A 22,502-nucleotide genomic window follows, 5' to 3' on the forward strand; every position below is an offset into this window, starting at 1 on the left:
ACAGAGAGAAACGCTTACTCGCCCTTTAAGATCAGCTGTCACTCGTATACTGTCCCACAAAAACACCACCGAAAATCTCCGTAGAGGCACCGCGTCACAGGGCTGATTGATGGTCTGTGACTGATTTGATTCCAGTCGAGTCCACAACAATTGGGACGCCTTACATTCGCAATAACCATGTCTAGCGTGCACACCCAACGCATGCAGCCGCTCCCGCACCCCGAGCGAACGGCTAAGCCTCCCTCCTATTTTGCGTAGGTGGTTTAGGTTTTTCGCCATTTGGTATTTCGAGTCCCCTGCCCCACCCCCCCGCGCGCGTGCGTGTGTGCCATAAACCTGCTTTTCCCATTGACTTTTGCGCATGCGAAGTTGCATAGATATTATCTGCGTTTAGGTAGATAGGTGTGTCTGTGCCCCGTCGTTGCGTCTTTCGCCCCGATCTCATCCTCCCCCACGTCCTTCGTACATACATACCTCGTACTGTGTACCTTACTACGCCCTGGAGGTTCGTCCACATTGGAATATAATCGTCGTCATGTTGCTAGCACTCATGATGTTGCTTCCGAGCGCGAGCGCGCTCGCTCTCGAAGCTGCGATTACTCCAGCACCCAAGCTGCTTCGTCGGCAGGAAATTCTCGACAAAGAGACTCCAAGATTGATTGGATATACCTACGACAAAGGCGCATGTAAGTTATCAATGCCACGACAATGGCATTGCCATCGTACAATTTGAAGTTCACTGCACTAACAATTTTCATAGATTCAGTATGGGACTGCCGCGAGAGCTCAGCATTCATCACAAGCGGGAACTTTGGACGATGCGCGGAGACCGCCAAAGAAAGCTTCATAGCGACCACCTGCCTGAGCGGCAGTATCATGGCCGGTGAGGGGACTTCAAGCACATGGTACGATCCTCCAATCCGTCCCTTATGCAAACAAAACGACCCATTACAATCACATATTTACTACTGAACTTCATGAGCTAACGTCTGATTGCAACAGTACCGGCACGGCCGCCCAAACAAGATGTCAAACCGGCACAGTGCTCCACTATATCAACGATCAACAGCCCATCATGAACTACCAATGCTGGCCAGCATGGGACCAAGGCGACTGGCAAGCGACCATCACAACGACCATCGTATCCTCGACATTATCCAGCTCGGCTTCGCCATCAAGATCATCAAGCGCCGCCACATTGACTTCCTCCTCCGCGTCGTCGTCGCAACAATCACAGACCAGCGCATCGAGCGTCACCGGAACATCAACGACATCCCCACCCACGACATCCCAAGAAACCTCCAACGGAGGCGGCGTCACCGGCAGCAGCGGCGAGGAATCTAAAGCCTGGATCGCCGGCGCTGTCATCGGCCCCCTCGCCGGCCTCGCGCTCGTCGGCGCAGGCTTCTGGTTCTGGTGGAGGCGACGACAGAACAAGAAGAACCCGTACAGGAACGGCGCCGTGGAGCTCGGCAGCGACGTCAAGAATGCGCAGGTGTACGCTTACCACGCTGGACAGAATGGAGGGCCCAGCGCGCCGCCGGCAGAGCTTTCCGGTCAGCAGTATGCGGAGCTCGAGGGGTCGCAAAAGGGGCACTTTGCTGAGGCGGATGGGACGCCTATCACGAAAGGTGGTAATACGGAGAAGCCTTGAGAGTGTCAGGATACTTGCGACAAGATGCTTGTGTTTGTGTTAAAATTGGTGAGGTAGCAAATTCATGCTCCATTTCTTGCCCCTAAGTAGTATAATGAATCTTCGCACGGCGAATGGTAATTCATTCATCCATCTCTTGAGCAGCTGTTGGAGACACAGGTGGGGAATAATAAGCATTTAGTGCGAAACCTCATGAAGTGGGTCGGATCTTGCTCAAAAAAGTAAATGGGCATCTTCAGCTCAGAGGCCGTAGCGCCCATCGCTGAGCTGGCAATCCTCAAGATTAGCTATCATATAAACAGACGAGAGAGATTGATATTTCTTGTCGATTGGCACTCGCGCCGAGACTAATTGCTGGCTTTCTCCACCCTGACTTTTCTGCGATGGATTCCACTCTACTATTGTTCTCAACTCTGCCTCCCTTGAACTGATCAGCCTCAATTAACCCCTTCGTCGCTTACTCTTTGGTTTTTGATTACAGATCTCCACCGATCGTGGTGTTGGTTCCATTCTGCCAAGGTTTTCCACTTCCTCATTGCTTATTTTCTCAGGTTCATTCCAGAGTTTCAACATAAAATCGTCCTGGGTCTTCTTCTGTTTCCTTATTGCCAATGACTTCCCCTTCGGTACCGCCCACTTCCTGAGGTGTTTGTGCATGAGCCTCAGAGCCTTCATTGACATCATTCTCTTCTACTTCTCGTGTTCGTCGTCCGTCATTCGTGAAATAGATGTACGCCTTTTTGAAGAGTAGACAGATAACACAACCCAGGAACCATATCAAATACATGTCGACGGCGTCGATGCCGACACATCGCGTCTGTGCGCAGTCACTGCTTTTTGTGGTGGTAATTGTAGTTTGATTGCGTCTAATCCAGATCTTAGCACACAATCATTAACATGGCTGTAGATGGATTCTTACGTAGTGGCTGGGGTGCATGTATATCGATCTCCTACCGGGCGGCAATCGAAACTGTCATCTTCCGCAGTCATCGACGTACTTATAACAGGAGCATAAGGCTGCAGGTCTGTGGGTGGATCTGTGGACTCTGGGAGGTTCCCGGGCATCGGACGGGTCTCCACGATGAGCAGTGGTTCTGTCTGGGTCTGGTTGGCGGAAACCGAGATGGGGCCGTACACTGGACTGGTACTCGGTACGCGTACACCTTCGATTAGGGTTAATAACGGCTTGTCTCTCTTCTGCTTCTGGGAGTGGTAGGTATTGCTGAGAGTCGCTGGAGACGTGGAGCGAGTGATGCTGTAGGCCGCACACGTTGCGACTGAATTATTGACAACCAAAGATGGATCGATAGTGGGAAAGACGATCTGTGGTTCGCCGCCTTGGAACCAAAGGAGTGGGAAGAGGGGCAGAGATTCCAGGAACATGTTGAGCGAGTGGTTGAACATATTGATGGTAGTTGAGTATTAATGCTTTCTTTGTGATATGATATGCGGGCTGAATGACTTTCTCGAACGATAGTTGACGATATGGTCTGCAGATATTTTGTAGGAGAGGGGAGATCATAAGTAAGACTCTGAACTTTTCTATTGCCATTCGTCTCAAATTCTATGGGAAACTTCGACTCAATAATGGCAGTGACGTTGACGCATATGCAGAAGCTGCATAGGAACGATGTACCAACAACCCTCACCATACCAGCAGCTAATTGAAGAAATAGTGTCAGACAAACATAGCCATAAATCCCAAAACACCACCAGCAGCCGCAATCATTGCCTCTGCCGTATTCTGTGCAGCAGCAGCAGTAGACGAGCTACTAGATGCACCCGCATTTGTAGCGACCGTCGGTTGAGAATTTCCACCCGTCGTCCTTGAGCTGGCATTTGGACGTGTAACGGGATCGACCTCTGGCCGTGAAATGGAGTCCACAGTTGGGCGTGGTATGGAGCTCACACTCGGGCGTGAAATGGAGCTGACACTCGGTCGTGGGATAGAGCTAACGCTTGGGCGTCCTGTCTCCGATTCGGTTTCTGTTCCCGCCTCTGTGCTGGTCGGACGTCCAGATGTCGCGTTCGCGGTGGTAGTAAATACGACTTCCCAGGTAGTCTCTTGTGACGCGCATGCGAAATGAGAGTACGTCGATTCGAGTATGAGGGTATTCAAGCGGACGCATGATGCAGCAGTGGCCTCCGTGCTGTTGAATTATCAGACAATAGTACATGTGAAAGCGTATGTATGACCTTACCATCCTGTCACAAATGGATCCTGACTGCATTCGGCATTCCCTAGACACGAGGAAATCGAAGCGCTCTCGATACACCTCGTAGCGACCTCACAATCCGACACTGCTGTCCCAGTGCAACATCCCCACCAGCCAAGCGACTCCGCGAATCTGCAGCTCGATCCGGCATCACAAGACATGGGAAACTCTGTTTCGAGATACGTGAGCTAAGATGAATGGATCTGTATGTTGGAGTGGGAATTTACCAGGATCACCTTCGAGATATCCACAGAATGCTGGATCGAGTTGTCGCCTAAAAAGTTCAGGCAAGGACGCTGGCGCAGCTGTTGGCTTCGGAGACCACCCATCCGCAGCTAATATGTCGCGGACAATGGGCGTTGCAATCGGTCCGTCGAATTTAAGAGCAGCAGATAGGCCACTGTAGAGAGCAAGCGCTCCCAGATACTGAGTTGTGAACATCGTGGTCGGGGACAAGAGATGAACTGTGAAGCGAAGATCGAAAACTCTCAATTGGATTATGGTACTTCAAGAAACACCAATTCAGATGATCTTATATATCATTTAGCAGTGTGGCTCATCAATTTGTGGCTGGGAGCTGAAGTCCATTAGGTTGTACATACTTCGATTGGTATCACGGATTGTAATACCATCCCAGTCCATATTCAAGCCATTTCATCTAAAAGCTGCATGAATACATCGACAGCAAGGCTGCGAAGAGCGAAAAGAGCAAGTTTCCTCGTATTAGGTACCACCAAGCTGTGAACGTTAGGTGGAGCCGAATCGAGTGCGCCACCAAAGTTCAGCTGCGCAATTGGCACGTGTTTTGTATGCACGTTGAAGTTTTCAATACGAGCAGCTGTGACACTCGATTGGATGTGATAATTTGGGCACTGAGGAGTACGGAGGCTATGTAGCGAAGTAAAGATCAAAGTAAAGGTCAGAAGCTCACTGTTTGTAATTCTGCTGTCTTGGAGGTGCACAATAATGCATATTAAGATCAACTAAGTATTGGCATTGATTGATCAAACTTTAACACAGGTGAACATGCGAAGCCCATATAACGTATGTGCTCACAACACTATTTTGTGTTTGCCTTTTCATTCAAATGCATTGTGATATATGTTCGACCTGATGCGGCTAATTCCAGTGGGTGGGCCTTTGAAATGGACAATGTGCAATCTGGCAATATATAATGAACGGAAGACGCATGTGAGCAGACATGAAGCTGATGATGATATTTGGAGGACCCTTGATCCACTCTATTGTACGTATGCTTCCTATCGCTGGACTTATGCTGATATGACAAACGCCTTCATTTCATGATACCAGCATCATGGGTAATAATTGAACACAAAACTCAACACCGTCCTATGCTAGTAAGAAAAAAAAAACGGAAACTGCAGCAGGGCGACCCGGCCCTAGATTTACATAACGTGGTTAACCCAGACCTGGTGGTGGAACGGGGGCGGCTGGTAACTGTTCGATCTGCCGGATGAGGAAGCTTTTCTCATCAATGAACTGGTCATCCTCTGTCCGGTCCTCAAGGAATGTTGGCAGAAACCGGAGAAGCTTGTCCCGGTTGCTGATCAGAATCCTCTGCACAGTGACAGACTTATTTGGATTTGCCACAAAAACCTGTTCTGGTCAGTGATTGATCAAGCGAGAGCAGGAGAAACGCCTACTTTGAACACGTGGAAGCCTTCGTAATTGATCATCCGCCTGTCATCCCGTAATAACTTCATGATGATCTTAAGATGCTCCCCTGAATCCACGTATGCAGTCATAACACTGTAGTTCGCCCGGTCGAGCAAGATTTCGCCCAGGAGTTTAATAGACTGCCTTTTTGTTACGTAGCTGTCGGATTGTAGAAGAATGGTGTTGTATTTCGAAAAGAACATGTCGAAATTCGTTTGAAGATATGTGGCGACTAATGATTTGTGCTTCGTCAGGATATCCTGCATACGCATTAGACCTGCTATTGACTATTATGGGCTTGCGAGATAGCCTTACCCTGAATGTGTTGAATGCGTCCGCGCTGACCTCAAATGCAGCCTTATCTATCCAGTCAAAGAACTTCCAGAAGACTCCTTCCCCAGAAGATGGTATGTCCGGATTTACACTCGCTAGGTCCCTCGTTTTCCCGTCCGGTGTCGGCTCATCATATAGTAATAGTGCGGCGATCGCATCATATTTCAAAGCTTCCCGCAATACTCCACCGCAAGGCATGGCACTTTCTCTCCTGTCGTAACCCCTGCATAGTGCTATAATTATTTCGGGACGGTACGATATAACGTGGTGAAGGACTTGGGGATCTGAAGCGCCTGCAGGCTTGTATCGAAAGGCGGTCGAGAAAATAACTTGAGCGTCTTTACGGGATTCGAAGGGTAATTTGTGGATATTGTTTGCAAGGAAGAATAATATGTCTTCTTGTACTATCAGTGAGAGCAGCTGGTGCACCGATTCTGGGCTGGTTTCTGCTTCTGTAAGACATGGTCAGCTACTTGTCATGGGTTTTACAAGAGACAGCCGCACGAAAGAGTTTGAGGAAGCCTAGGGTGCCATACCAGGAGTGCCTTGGAGGGTAATTTTCATCTGCTGAAGATTGCGGGCCAATTCCTCCTCAACCTAAGATTGTCATCAGCCGGGTCTTGGTGGACAGCTGGCATAGTTGCCGACCTTCGGATTTGGTCTTTCTTCCTGGCTCAGCCTCAGAGTAAGCTCCTTCGTAGACCTCACGAGGTCGAGGTTGTTCTTCTGTTTGTTCCTGAAAAGGAAGGCCATGTTTACGGAGCTAGAATAGTCTTGTTGATCTCGAAGGTGGGATGTTATGCGTTAGGGTGGGGGATATGCACAAGAGGCGCAGTATGTCACGGCGGGGAAGAAGACCTCGGCGGGAGAGGCATGGAATAGCACGACGAAGAGAATCGACTTGACGAGCACTGGAACATTGGTCGTACACAAGGGCGACGGCGGGGGGTTTGTTTTGTATCCTTTCACTTCAAGGTTGAGGACCCCGGTCAATGCGCTCCCATCAACCCTGCAGGTCTAGATTCTGACCTTTCCCGATTGGGAAAACCACACCAAATGTACTCGACCACGCAAGCGACGGAGCTTCCATCCACTCACGACGTCACACTTGGTTTGCGCCATAAGGCATCTGGTACATAAGCAAAGAAACACCGTTGTACAGCATATGGCCCTCCAATGGGAACGCATTTTGGAAATTACGACGATCGTGTATGCAGTATTACTGGAGTTCTGTTCCGCCTGGAACCAAAAATATCCGTCCATGTGAATGAATCCAGCAGGTAGATAAATACATTTGACCCAAGTCAAGATCCAATGCGTAAGACGAAAATCCGGCGTTCAAATTCATGTCGTCTTTTTATAACACGCTATAAAACAATGTGCAGGTATTCGAAGGTTCATTATCGTCGCTTCTAACAAGATCGGGTTGCAAGATGTGAAGCAAAACTTAATCTGAGAAGTATGCGTGCTGAAGGACCTGTTTCAAATTAGCAATAAGCATAGCACGCACAACATTGATCTTGCCTCAGACGCGGTCATCCTCGCTGAACTCTCATACTGGACTAACCCAGCGACCAGATTGTGCTCGACTTCCGAAGTATTAGGAAGTAATGACGGCCAAGTTTGAGCCGGGTACTCATGGAACTGCATCTTTCCCCAGTCTGGAAGTGTTTTCGCTTCCTAAGAAGAGTTAGTTTTCATTAATGTACTGTATAGTAACAGATCGAGCTTCTTACCGGCCATACCGTAAGGTTTGGTGTGCCCAGTTTTGTGAATATACTCTGCACTAAAGCAAGGTCACTGCCCAATTCTCCCGAATCAAACAATGTTGGATGATCAGGAGCCAAAGCTTCAGCGACAGTGCAGCCTGCAGCCCATAGATCCAAGCTAGTGCCGTACTGCTTGTTGCCGAAAAGCAGTTCTGGAGGACGGTAGCAAGTCGTACCAACGTCCGTAATCTTAGCATCTGCTGGTTCTGCACCAGTTACACCTTCGGCCCACGATATACCAAAGTCTGACAGATAAGCGGGCCCATCTAGTGACTTCACCAGTATGTTTGAGGGTTTGATGTCTCTGTGAATGATCCCCTTTGCGTGTACGAATACAAGTGCGCTGAACAAGTCTTTAAGGCATCTCTTGATCTGTTCTTTTGATAGCATCTTATCCTGGAGAAGTTGATCGAAGTCGTATGGTATGAATGGAGTAACTAGAACAAATCTAGATCCAGCCTCTCGAAAGGTTTCGATCAGCGGTAGGACATGATCTGATTGCGCCATTGTTAGGATCCTGGCCTCGCGCCGTGAATCGTGAGGTGCTTCCATCATTGACGGCGTCGTTATTTTCAAAGCGACCAGTTGAGGTTTGGATGGGGTTTCGGACGCATTGTGATTTTGGTCCAAGGCTGCTGCTTTGTAGATGGCCGAGAAGAGACCTTCTTTGTAATATGTTGCATCCTTATAGCTTCCAATGTCTACACCGGTTGGTGAAGGTAATGTGTCTTCTTCTTCCTAGTTACGACTAAGCTTTGCGATCATACACATTCGATGAAGAGATATGGGTGACCTACCTCCAATGTTGGAATCTCAGCTTCTCTTTGATTGTAATCGTGAATAGCTTGTTCGCATCGCTCATTGTAGTCATCCTTGCATAGGTCAATTTGCTGAGTAAATATCAAGGTTGACGAATATTTCGTACAGATGAAGTTGCGCTATCATATAGTTGTGCTTCTACTATGGTTGCCTCTTTGCGGGCATCTACAGGGGATATTGATGGGTCACAACGTTGCAGCGCGAGCGAACTAAATCCAAGTCAGAATCTATATCGGTATGAGGTCCAACAAGCGAGTGCAAGCCAACTGCGATAACACAGGAAATTGGATCCCAATGGCAATACCATTGCCAAGATACAAATGTTCAATATTTTGTCAGAATTGAGGCATTCTGGAAGTTAGGTTTAGACTGAATTGACCCGAATGAACCGTCCTTCTCAGTAGCATTGTTATTGTTGACGTTCAAAACAATGTTTATTGCGAGCTTGTTTTACAACAACATTATGCCATGACAACTAATCTCGGACACGTTGAGCGATGGAACAGTTCTTGCTAGGTCTTCCATGCTGAGGGCTCTCTAGCTTATCAGGGGATACTTGCATTTTAGTAACTGTTGTCAGTCGGGCAGAGAAACCCAACGACGAATGCCAGTCGGACGATGATGCAATCGCCATTGTTGAATGGTGGATGCGTTGTCAAACTGAGGAGATAACACCAAACTATAATGTGTTGCTATTTGACCGAATGTGAGACTTATGAAAGGTACGAGTACGAAGACCAAGACGTAGAAGGTCGATGGTGGGTGTTTGTTGCCAAGGAGTGAGGTCTTCGGTAAGAACTGAACAGTTTCCGAGCCGCCGGAAGATATTCCCTGTCTTTCCAGTGTGCAAGTGCAATGTAGGTATACATACAGTGCGTGAGTGCGTACTAACAGGTACCCAGTCCCCCGTACCGGAACAAAATAAGGTGAGTCCGCCAACTCACTCACTCGCCATAGTTAGCAGCAGCCTCGCCCAACTCCATCCAGGAAAGCCCTCCTCGTAACGATCCCAGACTACAACCGTCGCCAATGCATTCACTGATTAATCATTTCGTCTCATGATAACCCATCTCCTATTATTATCACTAGGCCAACATCCATAACGCCCTTTGGCCGAACTAACAGACAAGTTGCGACGTTACGTCAACCCGCGCACAACCGCAGCATTCGGGTCTAATCCCAATACGGATCAGCCCCAGCCGTCGACTGACAGCGAAGAGACGTCCTCGATCTTGACAGCTCTCCACCCTCCGCGAGGAGCTCTCCGGACCCGATTTCTATGTGAACGGCTTGACTCGCTCCCTTCTGGCTTCGCGCCGCTCTCCTCCGCATCTCGAACTCATGGAATTACAACGCAAAGATTATCCAGCGCTGCTGGCAAGTGAATTCCCCGAGCTGCCCAAGCTCCATCCACTGACGACCCTCTCCTAGGACACTCTCCCGCCTGCGCAAGCTGTCAATCTCCTCAATGATCGCATGCGCCATGTCAGCCAGCTCAATTCGCACATCGCAGACTGGCTCCAGGTCAGTGGATACGCCAGTCCCGTCGCGGGCTTCGAATGCTGATAAATCCGCAGGAACGGCGCCGTGTGGAGGAACTCTATGTTCAGGGCCTTCGAAAGTTAGCTCTCAAGCACCCTCCGGACGAGTCCTCAGACTTGGGGTATGCTCTCTCTCGCCACGACAGTGTTAGAACGTGGAAATATTAATGGTACACAGTGTGTTCTCAACACCATGGCAGAAGATTGTCAGCGCAACCGAGGCCGTCGCCGAATCGCACCACCAACTCGCACAGAAGATTGACGCAGATGTCGAGCGCCCACTCCGCGACTTCGCTACGACCAATCGCGAGGTTCAAGCCATGGCTACCATCTCTGGCAACCTCGCCGCCATGTCTAAGGAGATCGAGACCGCTAAGAAGAAGTCTGATAAACTGAGGGACAAGGGTACCAAGGCTGAGGCGAGCAAAGTCGCCAATGCAGTTGGCGATGTCGAGAAGGCGACCTTACAGTGGGAATCGCAAGCACCGTACGTTTTTGAAAAACTGCAGGCAGTCGACGAATCTAGGCTGGACCACCTGCGCGACGTCCTCACACAGTTCCAGACACACGAGGTGGACCAGGTGGAGAGAAGCAGAATCAGTGCAGAAGAAACACTGAATGTCTTGCTCAACATTGAGACGGCGGATGAGATCAAGACATTCGTTTTAAGAGTGCAGAGTGGGGAAAGACAACAGCCCGTAAGGAAGCAAAGTAACACTGCTACGCCATCTAGGAGCCTTGCTCCTCCTCCATCCACACCACATCAACCACCGGCCGAAGATGACAGGAGCCAGAAGAGCGGATCTGGTACGTTAACGGTTCGCGCACACGGATTGACATACTAATAAGTCAACCCTAGTTCATGAGACTAAGCACAGCGGCCTAAAGGGTCTGAAACGTTTTGGGACAGTGCTGGGTCGAAGGAAGAGCAGCCACCCGTATGGTCGAGCATCGTCACCAGAGCGGAAATCATCTTCTAATAATCTCAGCTCCGCATTCAGTGGATTTGGTAAAGGCAAGGCGAAGGACCGTGATGCGCCCGGCTCGTCTATGTCGAACGATCGGCCAGGATCACCATCGAGAAGATTGTCCTTGACTCCGCGACCATCGGACGCTTCTAGCTCGCCGCGACAGACACGACAGTCTGCAAGCGAGAGGACCAATGGCGCTACCAGCCCGGAGCCTCTTCAAGAGATAACCACGGGCGCCAGCTCGGTGAATGGTACAGCACAGGAAACCATTCCTGAACTGAATGAGCCATTGTCACCTCCTCCCGCAGCTGACGTCAAACCGGAGGTAAATTCTTCACGTGGGCAAGCGCCGTCGACTTTACGCTAACGAGATGAATAGCCTGAGAAAGACGCCGAGGGCTTCTCTGTTCCTCCGTCGGCGATTGACGCCATTACGGAAGCGGAGAGGGAGGCAGGCCTGTATGAGAAACCAATCCGCCGAGATCTTTATGTACCAACTGACATCATTCAGCGTTCCCGGTGAGAGTGCACCTGCGCCGCAGTTCAAACTTGATATTCGCAATGCGCCCATCCAGGAAGAAGATGGGGATGCGGACGCGGCTGTGGCTACGCTAGCGAACACTCTCCGAGCGGTACGCCTTTTTGGACTTATTCAAACCATGTGGCATCGACTGACTATTTGCAGCAAGCTGCACCTACAGCTAGACGTTCAAACACGTTACGTGGCCGAAGAGATGTTCGCAACACCATCTTCGTACCAAATCCCGCGACACCGGAGCTCACAAGCATCGGAGAGTCATCGATCCCTCCTCTGCCCTCAACAGGCGGCTCTGCTCCTGGTTCAAGCGGTTTTCCTGCAACCACACTCCCACCCCAACCGTCATCGCCAGCATTCAAGCTTCCCCACAGGACATTGCTTGCCGACGACCACGCAGCCTCCGATACCCAGTCCGTGCGATCTGGACGTTCGCTGAGCAGCTCTGCCAGCACGACCATCCGACACCCAGACCTGCATGAGCCAGGGCTAAATGCGTCATTGGTCGAGACGGTTAGCGCATGGTTCGAACAAGGAAAGGTGACCAAAGCTATGGTCATCGGTCAAGTGGCGCTTGCATTCAATCCAGTCGATCTCTCTGCAGGTCCATTCGGGACGGAGAACATTCGATTGGAGAACTTCCCCGTTCTGGAGAAGGTCGCGCCCAATCCAGCCTTCATTGAGCAAGCACCCGACGCCCCGGGAACGTACAACGTCGACCTCACCAAGATCACCAAGACGTCGGTGGCCTTCCACTATCAAGTCCACCTCGACGGCAGCAATCTATCTACATTCGCGCCGCTCGTCCTGTCGCCGGCGTGGCGTGTTGAGCCAAACCAGACGTCAGTGATACTACACTACTCGCTCAACCCAGACTACAACCTGGGCAATGCATCGTCGATCACGCTCCGCAACCTCGTCCTCGTCGTCCGCCTCGAACCAGGCGTGAAGACAACATCCTGCCAGTCCAAGCCCCCCGGCACCTTCTCACGGGAACGAGGCCTCATCTACTGGCGCCTCGGCGAAGCGACCTTCACCAAAGACCAGCCCGCACAGCTGATGCGCGTCCGCTTCGCCACGGACGGCGAAGCAAAGCCAGGCAACACCGAAGCTCGCTGGGAAGTCACCGGCGACGAGACCCTCAGCTTCGGCAGCGGCCTCAGCGTCTCCCAGCCGTCCCCCATCGACGCAAAGCCAGAAGGGGAAACCGACCCCTTCGCTGATGCCGACGAGACCGTTCCGCTGCCCAGCCCGGCCATCGTGGGGTGGAAGCCCGTCGCGAGCGTCAAGCGCATCGCCAGCGGAACCTACTCGGGCGTCTAAGTCTAATGTACCGAGTACAGTACACACACGCAGAAAGTTGGGTCGAGAATCGGAGGTAGGGTGTTGGTTCGTTTGGCTTTTGTTTGGTACACTATCCTGGCTCGCCACGTGCGCACGTAAGTTGGGCTCCCCACCTCCCCCTTAGTCTGGAAGGGCAACAGAAGAACCTTGGATATACACACTCTGTAGATATTTTGCCTCGTGATCATCACTTTCTTCTGTCCGTCGGTCCGTAACGGTAGGCGTGGGGTGTGCAAATTTACAATTGGGTGCGGAGGTAGTTAGTTTGGGTAAACGCAGCGAGCGAGAGAGATGGAGAAAGTAGGGCAGGGCGTGACACTCTTCATCTTCCTCCCCTTTTTGTAGATACAGTTCTAGATAGAAGAGTGAGGGTGCATTTTTGAAAGGGGGTTTAGCGGGTTCGATTCTATGATAATACTATTTTGACATACTCCTACGTGTGTACCGTAGCGTCGTTATGGTACGAAATGGATTAGTGTGTATGGGTTTTCAACTGCTTACCGTTGGCTTGATTATTATTATGTCTGTGGACGAAACTGGACTATGGGAAATGTGATATTTGTTCTCTGAGTAGGTAGCGCTGGTAGGTATCTCGGTCGATTATTAGGGCGCAAACAGGGCGAACAAGTGGCGTGTTCGGCGCGGCGAATTGTTCGAACCGGCATCTCCACGGAGAGAGGACGATGTAAACCAATCCTCGATTGAGTATACCTGCTGGTCTGGTCTAGGTGCGGGTAGGTATACACCTAGCCTCTGGGTAGATGAAGATACAGGTACAGTGAATTGTAGAGTAGTTAGTCCGTTCCATACCATAACTAGCGGCATAGGTTACGTTACAAGCGAACCGCGTATAGGGCGACAAAACATACGATGCACATTTAACAAAAGTTCGATTGCTAGGTGTAAATCACGATGGGAAGTGCACATGTAATTATAGTCCCATGTACGAGGCTTAACCTCCCATCCATCTAACCTGTACCTTGTTCTAACATCTGTTCCTTCAATTACACACACATGTAAGACAAACGGCGCTAGGCGACATCGAGAACGCTAGCGGGCTAATTATGGGGACACGCTTGTTCCGCATTCGGATGCTATGGTATTTCTCTCCTACGAGGCTTGTGTGACGGTATGCTGTGCCAACCAATCACACGAGAGACAAGGCCAGCCGTATGCTCTCTTTTGGCCCAGCGAGAAAAGCTGAAGTGCAGTGGGGGCGCGCGCCGCGGATGCTGCAAGCGGTCAAAGCGTACGTAGAGGGGATCGAGAAATAGGGTAATCGAGATTCGTGAATCGAAGATTGGGGATTTGGAGATGGGCCGAATGATGGAAGAAATTGGAATTGGGTTGGGAAAGAAAACGTACGAGGGTGGGTTGGAAGGGTTGAATGTTGTGGCGTGGATGGCAAGGAAGACCTTACGAGTGGCTACGAGTGACTACGAGTTACCATAAACCTCTTGCTTACTGACAGTCTTCTAGAGAGAGAACGGAGTACCTCGTTGTAATAGTCACTTGTAGTCACTCGTAGTCTACAGGCATCATTGATGATGAAGTGTGACCCTGTTCCTAGCGAGCGCCGCCTTGGCTGACGTCTTCACTGGGGATTCGTACTACACTCTTCAACAACTCACCGCACTCATAGTCATTCGTATCAATAGATGCTACGAGTTGTAAGATTGTAGTCATAGAGTCAATTCGATTTATCACCAGATTAATTCATTCAATAAATCTTATGGGCTACAAATATATTATTCCTTGCCTCTTGTTCCTAACCTGTTTTGCTCGTATTCGTTTTAAGTAAGTAATCATCTTACGAGTATGCTTGGTAACGAAACTAAAACCTTCTCCCTCCACTCTTCTCTCCTCTCCCCCTTCAATTCAACCCAACCTGATCATTAGTGTTCTGTCCGCCAGTGCCGCCATACTGCCCTACTCGCACCCTACTTCGTACCCTGCCCTGCTACTCGTTGTCATCCTCCCTACTTGCCTGTAGTTACATAGTAGGCCCTTGTATGCTCCCCCTCCCAGGTTTTCCCCTTCCAAGCCTCAACTACCACGAGGTACACCGTACTACTGCAAGTCAATGAACCTTCAAACTAGTGAACGTGCCCATTCTGGAATTGATGATAGACGCTTCAACAATTCTGCTATTACGGGTTGACTCTTCAGCCACATCCTAGGCCAGGCAACGTATTTTTACCGTCCGTAACCTGTCCTACAGTCCTACACCGTAAACGTACAGTCAGTGTTACTCCCTGGCCACTGCATATGTACTTGTAGATAGCACCCGCTTGCCGTGACCTTCCTAGAGTGCGAAGGGGGGCCTTTAGGAAAGCCACCACGCGCTCAGCCAAAATCTTCACATCTACCTGACCTAATTCGTCCATTCCTTGCAACTCACCTGTGGCTTGATCTGATCCAACCCAACCTGACCCATCCGTGTATGCCCTTGTAGGGAGTTCCTCTTTAAATTCTTGAATTGTTTCTACTACTGCCCCACGGCTGGTGCCAACTTTGATCCCGACACCGCCTCTGCCGGCTTCTTTGCTTCGATTCTCTGCATATGTGTGTGTGTGCCGGTGTCAATAACTGCAACTGCATCAGGCTGTGTCTTTCTACCTGACTACCTATCTATTTAGTGTACACTGTATGTGTGCGTGCATGTGTGTGTCTCTCTCTCTCCCCCTACTATGTGAGTTGTGCGCTGGTGACCAACAGGCTCGCCCCGATTAAATCACCCTGAATACGTCATAGTGCCTGGCTGCCGACACAGCAAGCATCCTCTCTCCAGGGCCTTTCCCGCCTTTGCGCCTCCACCACCACACACACACCACACCTTAAACCACACAACCGCCGAATGTGTCCGCCCGTAGGTGTACTTGTTCTGCTTGGACGGCCACTGCTCCATCCGTCAGACATCTACTCTCTTCAGCAGCGGGAGGAGGGAGAAAGGGGATGCAATAATGAGTGAAAATCCGCTACCGTCGCCAAATTCGTCGACGCCTATCACGAACGTCACCAACCTCGCCAACGACGACATTACCGCCTCCAGCACCAGCACCCACTCCGACATCACGACTCCTATAGCCACAGCCACTCCCACTGGCCTTCTAGATATCGCCGTATCCCAATCCCAGGCATCACACACACTACAATCCCACACATCTCAGACAGCGCATGCCAATCGTCCTCCTCTACCTCGCCTACCCCGTAGTTCCGCCCAGGATTCATCGACGTCACCAGCCGGTGTTCACGAGGAAACCACGACCGAAAGCGAATTGAGCGACTGCACACAAGAAGAAAGTGAACTAGACACTGGCGGCGATGACAGCCAGGATGATTTCTCTCGTGAGAAGTCGTCTCCGGACGAGTTGGAGATCGAGAGGCTCCGCAACCTGCAGTTGAAGATGCTACAAAAGCAGCAACGTGCGCGCCTAAAGAGCGCATCCAGCGCAAACAATATCGCCCTCGGGACTCGCAGGATATCGCCCATCAAGGAGGAGCCGATTCCCAGCATGTCACCAACCCTCGAGGGCGCCTTCGGCAGTCCTTTGCCAACCGGTGCAACAGCCTCAACGGAATCTACAGAATCCGCCAGGACAATTCGTGGAAGCATGCCACCCACCCCTGCTGGCTATCCGCTTCGTACGCCATCTTATCCTTTCCCTACTGTGCCTAGTACTCCAATGGCCTGGTCCTCTGCGTTCCATCAGCCCTTTACGAAGCTTTCGCCAACTGTATCTGCCACCTATGCCAGGGATTTTGCGACTCCTAGGGAACGAATAGCCTCTGAAGGTAGTACTCCTGCGGCATCTGGTACACCCTTCGCCCCTGGTAGGATGCCATTTCCCAGTCCCGGTATGGAAGACCCACGATTTCCAAGTCCTAGCCTTTACGATCTCGTTCTGCAAATAGGGGCAGAACCCGGTCTTGCATCGTGGTGGGAGGCTGTTACGACCATCATGCGGGACTGGTATGGGGCAGAGCGCGCGACACTAGCTGTTCCCGCCGATGCATCCGATATTGAAAACGTTCCCTGGGGCCAGAAGACTACCCACAGCTCAGTTGTGCTCGACACACGACACCCACCGCAAGAGCAACCGGCTGAGACAAAACAAAGCCCAATTCGAACAAGACGGAATTTCGAAGATCCTCAGTCACAAGATGTGCCATCACCAAGCATTGCCCCAGAAAGAAGACCAAAGTTTGCTTCTCGACACTCGTTCGCTGGCCATGAGCGGAAGGATCCATCCGACCATGCTTCGCCCGGAACCCCAATTCGGCCAAGAGGGCCACTCAGAACGGTTAGCCATGCACCACAATCTACGATTCGAGCAGATCATCCATTGCGTCAGGTATCGCCAGTGTCCTTCGACGGCTCACCTCGTCACCCATCGATATCGTCCATCAAGGATTCTAACTTTGGCGACACGGAATTCTCGAGCGTTGGCGGAGACCTCTTGACGCAACCACAAACAGCAGTGTTCCCCGTTCTGCGTGCTTTAGACCACGAACCGGATGCTCTAATCGACAATGTCGGGGTAAACCGCGTGTTAGAACGCGGTAGGGTGGTCACATTGACGAGAGATTACTCAACCTCTCTGGGAGCATCAAGGAAAAACTCCATATCAGAAACCGAAGACGACGAACAATCAAGCAAGCCTTCCTCACACAAGCTTGCCTCCTCATCCGCACACGATTCTCACAAAGGCACACATCTTAAGGGTCGTGCTAGCCTTGCAGCAAAGGCCGAGCACGAGCCAAAATTAGAACCCCGTTACGAAGAGTACGAACAATTCCCCAGTTCTCCGTGGGCGCAATCTCCAGCCCCCTCTCCCGCGATCCAGAATGACCCTGCTGAAAACCCGTTCTTCGCCAGTGGCAAGATCGACGAAGAAACCTTCAACCCTTCAGGTTCAAGTCAAGACTACACACAATATGGGGTGGTGGAAGCAATTGGCATCGACAGGGCTAGTACCATCACCCACATCCCACTATTACACCCGACCTTATCCCAACCTATGCAGCCTTTGAGTTCAGCAACCCAAACCCCCTCAATGTCCCGCTCCCAATCTGAGCAATCCATCAAGTCGCCACCTCCAACAGAAGAGGTTCAGCGACTAGCCCCGATCGCCATCTTGTCCATCCTTTCGCCAACCGTACCATATCCACGTAATCTAACTAATTCTCTCAAGCTGCTTGGACCTCACCTTGCGACGTCTTTCTCCAACGCATGGCAGTATACTAATGCCCAAGCACAGGCGACAGGTGTTCGAAGTCGCAGATTCATTTCCCCACAGCAGGTTGGTTTCACACCCTTATCTGACCAAGATAAACTGGATGATCTATTGCACCTCGATTTGGAGACGATTGGAGGGTCTGCCGCTGGTAGCGTGACGAGCCCATCGGATTACTCTGGTCGATCAAAGCATAGCCCAGGTGGCTCTATTGGTGGTACCCCCGGGTGGGATCCCTCGGCGATGGGCTTCAGCAGTAAACAGTCTGTTGGTAGTACCCCAGGGCACCTTATTGGAGCAGAAGCTGTTGAGAGTTACTTCGACGCGAAAAAGAGATCCAGTCGAGGTCCTGCTCCAGGAGCCACATCGTCCGACCAGTCTGCACGCAAAGCCGAGCTCAGAGCAGCAAAGCGATTCAACCCAAGCGCCTCTTCAGAGAACCTGGGCGAGGATACGCCCACTCCTCGAAATGAGAATGGCTCCTCACAACTTCCTTCAGAGAATGTAGCAGGTCAATCCGGCGCCTCTCGTCGTCAGCCCAACAAAGCAACACCCGCAGCAACGCATCGGGGCCACTCATTGTTACATTCCTACGGTGCAGACTTCAGTTCCTCATTTCAATCTCTCCCAGCAGCAACAACACCAGGTGTCAATTCCCCCGCTCCTCCTGGCCACGTCCGAAATACATCTCTCCCCGAAGTGCTTGATATGCCACCACCATCGGAAAGCTTATTGCGTACAATAATAGACTCCCTCCCCGTCCAGATATTTACCGCTCTCCCCACAACAGGTACACTGACTTGGGTAAACTCAAAGTTCCTTGTTTATCGTGGGAGAGATTCGCGGCAAGTCCTTCAAGAGCCCTGGGATGCTATCCATGCCGAAGATCGGGATGCCTATCTGGAGCAGTGGAATAAATCACTGCGTACCGGACAACAATTGCAACAGAAGGTCCGACTACAGCGCTTCGATGGCCATTACCGTTGGTTCTATGTTCGCGTTGCTCCCTTGAAGAACAAGCGCCAGCAAATCGTCCACTGGATCGGAACAAACATGGACTTCCACGAACAGCATCTTGCTGAACTGAATGCCGCTCGGCAGCAGGAGACGGCTGCATCTGAAGCAAAATATCGCGCCCTTGCTAATTCAAGTCCTCAAATCGTGTTCGTTGTATCTAACCGACGCGGCATCAGCTTCTGCAACAGCCAGTGGATCACTTATTCCGGACAAACACAGGAACAAGCACATGGCAATGGTTTCTTAGAATTCGTGCATCCTGACGATGTGATCAAGTGCAAGTTACCCGAAATGACGGATGACGGCATAACTACGAACGTGCCTACCACGCTTCCACCAGATTACGGCCGGAAGGATTCAAGTTCCTCTGAAGAATCTTCTGAAACCGAGAGAACAGTCACAAGCCCGGGTGCCTCGTCAGATATGGAGATGCCTCAAGCCAAACTGTCCAAACTGGCAGACACCGGCATCCTCAAGATCAGCAAGGACGCCGATGGTCGGGCGTCTTACAGCACGGAGGTCAGGCTGCGTAACAAGGACGGTGACTATCGATGGCACCTTGTGCGCATACTATTAGAGAAGAGTCTTGCAGAAGAGCAGGATGAAGAAACTTGGTATGGCACTGCCACTGACATCAATGACCATAAACTTCTCGAGCAAACTCTGAAGGAGACGATGGACTCAAAGACTCGGTTCTTGAGTAACATGTCCCACGAAATCCGCACACCCTTGAATGGTATCTCCGGAATGGTCAATTTCCTCCTGGACAGCCCCCTCATCACTGAGCAGCTTGAACATGTCAACATCATCAAGGCAAGCACGGACAGCTTGCTCAATCTAATCAACGACATTCTCGATCTATCAAAAGTAGAAGCAGGCATGATCAAGCTAACCATGGAATGGCTCCACCTTCCTTCGCTGCTAGAGGAGGTCAACGATCTCAACATGGGTCTGGCCATCCAGAAAGGACTCGAGCTCAATTACCTCGTCGAAGAGGGTGTACCATCAATGGTCAAAGGTGACAAGTTCCGCATCAGACAAGTCCTCCTCAACGTGGTGGGCAATGCAATCAAGTTTACGCAAAGAGGTGAAGTGTTTGTTCGCTGCAGGACGTGCCCAACAGACAAGTCCAACGAGTTGAATGACAACGAAACAATGGTTCAATTCGAAGTGATCGATACGGGCAAAGGCTTCACCCAGCAAGAGGCCAAATATCTGTTCAAGCGTTTCAGCCAGATTGACGGAAGCAGCACAAGACAGCACGGTGGCACTGGACTCGGGCTGGCCATATCGATGCAGTTTGTCGAACTCCATGGCGGAAAGATGGATGCTCGCAGTGTACCAGAGAAGGGATCCACGTTCTTCTTCACACTCAAATTCGGTCTCCCGACAGATGATGATCATCCTACACCTATTGCGCCGACACCAGGTACTCCTTCTCAAGAACCGTTGGCAGGTGCAGCGCCACCAACACCTCTAGCCATCCAGAGACCGGTTATCCCTCAAATCCCTTCCGTCGCGAGCGCCCACAAGGAACGCATCCTCAGCATTTCATCCGATTATAGTGATTCAGTCAAATCTCCCGCGCCTAGCCTGACAACTTCTGAGCGTTCACGCGATTCACCCTTGCTCTCGTCTGGCAGTTCGGATCCATCGATCGGGCCTACGTCTGGGGGCGCCAAGTCAAGTCTGCGTTCAGAAAGGTCTTCTGCCTCGTCGTTCTTGCAGGATTCCGAAAGTAAGGATGCAACCATTAACCTTGCTCTCCCAGTGAAACGATTGGGCAGCGACCAGGACATTAAATCGGATGATTCATCTCTGACTCTCAATTCAGACGAGACGGTTCGCTCGCCGGAAGTCAGCATCAGCCGTAGCCTGTCACCGTTAGGAAGCGCCCTTCAACCGCCAATGTACTCGATCCTCGTAGTTTGCCCTCTGGTCCATAGCCGAGAAGCAACCATCAGACACATTCGGAATACATTGCCCCAGGGAATACCTCACCAGATAACAGGCCAGCCCAATCTGGTCGAGGCACAGCGTATGATAGGCGGCGATGATCCTGTCCTCTTCACACATGTGGTTTTGGTACTCCACAACACAGTCGAAGTCATCGCCATCATGGATCAGATTCTAAGCTCTTTAGTCCATGAGAAGACCTCCATCGTTGTCGTTTCTGACCCAACGCAAAAGAAAGAGCTAATCAGGGAAGCACCGGTGTATGACTATGATCAGCTGTCTCTCGATCGTCGGCTTCGGTTCATTTATCGACCGCTTAAGCCATCGAAGTTTGCTGTCATCTTCGATCCCCAGAAGGAACGAGAGTCGTCAACGGATCGCAACCAGGACTCCGCACAACAAGTAGTTTTCAACCAAAAGCTCGTCTTCGAAGAGCTGAAAAGACGGCTTGGAGACAAGGGCCACAAGGTCCTACTCGTCGAGGATAACGCTATCAACCAAACGGTATGTTTTACTAGTTCAAGTGACTTGATTTTCGAGAGAAACTAACAATTATGTAGGTGGTCTTGAAATTCCTTGCCAAGATATCTATCGAGACTGAAACCGTTCTGGATGGCGTTCAATGTACCGATAGGGTTTTCTCCAAGCCACCGGGATACTACTCCATTATCCTTGTATGTCTTCCAAACCTTACTCCATTGTCTATCATAACTAACTTTTCCAGTGCGATCTCCACATGCCAAACAAGGACGGCTACCAAGCCTGCAAGGAGATAAGACGATGGGAGAAGAAGAACGCCTACAAAAGACATCCAATCATTGCACTGTCGGCCAACGTCCTTGGCGATGTCTATGCTAAGTGCGTAGAAGCCGGCTTCAACTCCTATGTCACCAAACCCGTCGAGTTCAAAGAACTCTCCCTAGTCATGACCAAATTCCTGGATCCAGACGATCCCTCCAAACCACCGGAACTCATGAAATTACGAAAATCATAAGGCATAGCCGGCCACGGTCCCCCAAACAGACCGTGAAGACGTACACAAACGCTCGGGTCCACAGCAACAGAAAAAAGTACGTGGAAAAGTGTGACCCGCAAGCAAATCACTTCCCCTGCATCAGCGATATCGGCGCATGGAAAGACATACACCTCTGTGGGAAATAAATCATGTTTTTCTGTTTGTAAACCAACGTTCCTCAGAGCGCGCGCACGCATTCTCCCCCCTTTTTTACCATAATCTCCGTGCAATGCATTCGGCGTAAATAAATGTAATGAAATGAATTGGGAAGAGGGTCGGGCTTTCAACAAAGTGTGGGAAAGGAGTACCCTTATACACACATATACTCATACACTCATACACCTACCTATACAACAACACACCACCATCACCCTTCTTAAAGGTTATTAGAAAAGGAAGGAGGGGGATATTAACGACC

At 50.7% G+C, this 22,502-nt stretch overlaps 7 protein-coding genes across 7 annotated transcripts; 3 read left to right on the forward strand and 4 right to left on the reverse strand.

The window, feature by feature from the left end:
* Positions 1–535: 535 nt before the first annotated feature.
* Positions 536–1,654, forward strand: BU24DRAFT_465815 (uncharacterized protein; the record flags this gene model as incomplete). Its single annotated transcript, XM_033532309.1, has 3 exons — positions 536–686; positions 761–905; positions 1,003–1,654. 3 exons carry the CDS (start codon positions 536–538, stop codon positions 1,652–1,654), a joined length of 948 nt encoding a protein of 315 aa, XP_033380600.1.
* An 844-nt stretch (positions 1,655–2,498) lies between these two features.
* On the reverse strand, positions 2,499–3,065 carry BU24DRAFT_426115 (uncharacterized protein). The gene has a single exon (XM_033528894.1). The coding sequence runs from the start codon at positions 3,056–3,058 to the stop codon at positions 2,570–2,572; it is 489 nt and encodes a 162-aa protein (XP_033380601.1). The 5' UTR covers positions 3,059–3,065; the 3' UTR covers positions 2,499–2,569.
* A 261-nt stretch (positions 3,066–3,326) lies between these two features.
* On the reverse strand, positions 3,327–4,427 carry BU24DRAFT_453692 (uncharacterized protein). Its single transcript, XM_033531278.1, has 3 exons — positions 4,098–4,427; positions 3,856–4,039; positions 3,327–3,804 (listed from the first exon to the last, which is right to left on the reverse strand). Exons 1-3 carry the CDS (start codon positions 4,309–4,311, stop codon positions 3,333–3,335), a joined length of 870 nt encoding a protein of 289 aa, XP_033380602.1. The 5' UTR covers positions 4,312–4,427; the 3' UTR covers positions 3,327–3,332.
* Positions 4,428–5,289: 862 nt separating this feature from the next.
* On the reverse strand, positions 5,290–8,201 carry BU24DRAFT_435644 (Mo25-domain-containing protein; the record flags this gene model as incomplete). The annotated part of the gene is made up of 8 exons (XM_033530108.1): positions 5,290–5,487; positions 5,535–5,807; positions 5,863–6,332; positions 6,417–6,477; positions 6,529–6,616; positions 6,812–6,889; positions 7,448–7,560; positions 7,617–8,201. 8 exons carry the CDS (start codon positions 8,199–8,201, stop codon positions 5,290–5,292), a joined length of 1,866 nt encoding a protein of 621 aa, XP_033380603.1.
* A 432-nt stretch (positions 8,202–8,633) lies between these two features.
* On the reverse strand, positions 8,634–9,473 carry BU24DRAFT_426121 (uncharacterized protein). The gene has a single exon (XM_033528895.1). The coding sequence runs from the start codon at positions 9,100–9,102 to the stop codon at positions 8,944–8,946; it is 159 nt and encodes a 52-aa protein (XP_033380604.1). The 5' UTR covers positions 9,103–9,473; the 3' UTR covers positions 8,634–8,943.
* BU24DRAFT_426122 (uncharacterized protein) lies at positions 9,386–13,309 on the forward strand. Its single transcript, XM_033528896.1, has 8 exons — positions 9,386–9,845; positions 9,900–9,992; positions 10,046–10,131; positions 10,188–10,816; positions 10,869–11,305; positions 11,360–11,439; positions 11,492–11,612; positions 11,666–13,309. The coding sequence occupies exons 1-8, from the start codon at positions 9,810–9,812 to the stop codon at positions 12,836–12,838; spliced, it is 2,655 nt and encodes an 884-aa protein (XP_033380605.1). The 5' UTR covers positions 9,386–9,809; the 3' UTR covers positions 12,839–13,309.
* Positions 13,310–15,534: 2,225 nt separating this feature from the next.
* On the forward strand, positions 15,535–22,356 carry BU24DRAFT_273468 (uncharacterized protein). Its single transcript, XM_033522616.1, has 3 exons — positions 15,535–21,573; positions 21,630–21,743; positions 21,794–22,356. Exons 1-3 carry the CDS (start codon positions 15,823–15,825, stop codon positions 22,061–22,063), a joined length of 6,135 nt encoding a protein of 2,044 aa, XP_033380606.1. The 5' UTR covers positions 15,535–15,822; the 3' UTR covers positions 22,064–22,356.
* Positions 22,357–22,502: the final 146 nt, after the last annotated feature.

This window comes from Aaosphaeria arxii (genome assembly GCF_010015735.1).
Source record: "Aaosphaeria arxii CBS 175.79 unplaced genomic scaffold BU24scaffold_8, whole genome shotgun sequence".
Taxonomy (NCBI): domain Eukaryota; kingdom Fungi; phylum Ascomycota; class Dothideomycetes; order Pleosporales; genus Aaosphaeria; species Aaosphaeria arxii.

Coding starts and splice junctions, on each gene's coding strand:
- BU24DRAFT_273468 (XM_033522616.1), top strand. CDS start 15,823: ATGAGTGAAAATCCGCTACCGTCGCCAAATTCGTCGACGCCTATCACG. Junction 21,574..21,629: donor ATAACGCTATCAACCAAACG/GTATGTTTTACT, acceptor ACAATTATGTAG/GTGGTCTTGAAATTCCTTGC. Junction 21,744..21,793: donor GATACTACTCCATTATCCTT/GTATGTCTTCCA, acceptor TAACTTTTCCAG/TGCGATCTCCACATGCCAAA.
- BU24DRAFT_426122 (XM_033528896.1), top strand. CDS start 9,810: ATGGAATTACAACGCAAAGATTATCCAGCGCTGCTG. Junction 9,846..9,899: donor AAGATTATCCAGCGCTGCTG/GCAAGTGAATTC, acceptor ACCCTCTCCTAG/GACACTCTCCCGCCTGCGCA. Junction 11,306..11,359: donor CAGCTGACGTCAAACCGGAG/GTAAATTCTTCA, acceptor CGAGATGAATAG/CCTGAGAAAGACGCCGAGGG.
- BU24DRAFT_426115 (XM_033528894.1), bottom strand. CDS start 3,058: ATGTTCAACCACTCGCTCAACATGTTCCTGGAATCTCTGCCCCTCTTC.
- BU24DRAFT_426121 (XM_033528895.1), bottom strand. CDS start 9,102: ATGGCGATTGCATCATCGTCCGACTGGCATTCGTCGTTGGGTTTCTCT.
- BU24DRAFT_453692 (XM_033531278.1), bottom strand. CDS start 4,311: ATGTTCACAACTCAGTATCTGGGAGCGCTTGCTCTCTACAGTGGCCTA. Junction 4,040..4,097: donor ATATCTCGAAGGTGATCCTG/GTAAATTCCCAC, acceptor ATCTCGAAACAG/AGTTTCCCATGTCTTGTGAT. Junction 3,805..3,855: donor GATCCATTTGTGACAGGATG/GTAAGGTCATAC, acceptor ATAATTCAACAG/CACGGAGGCCACTGCTGCAT.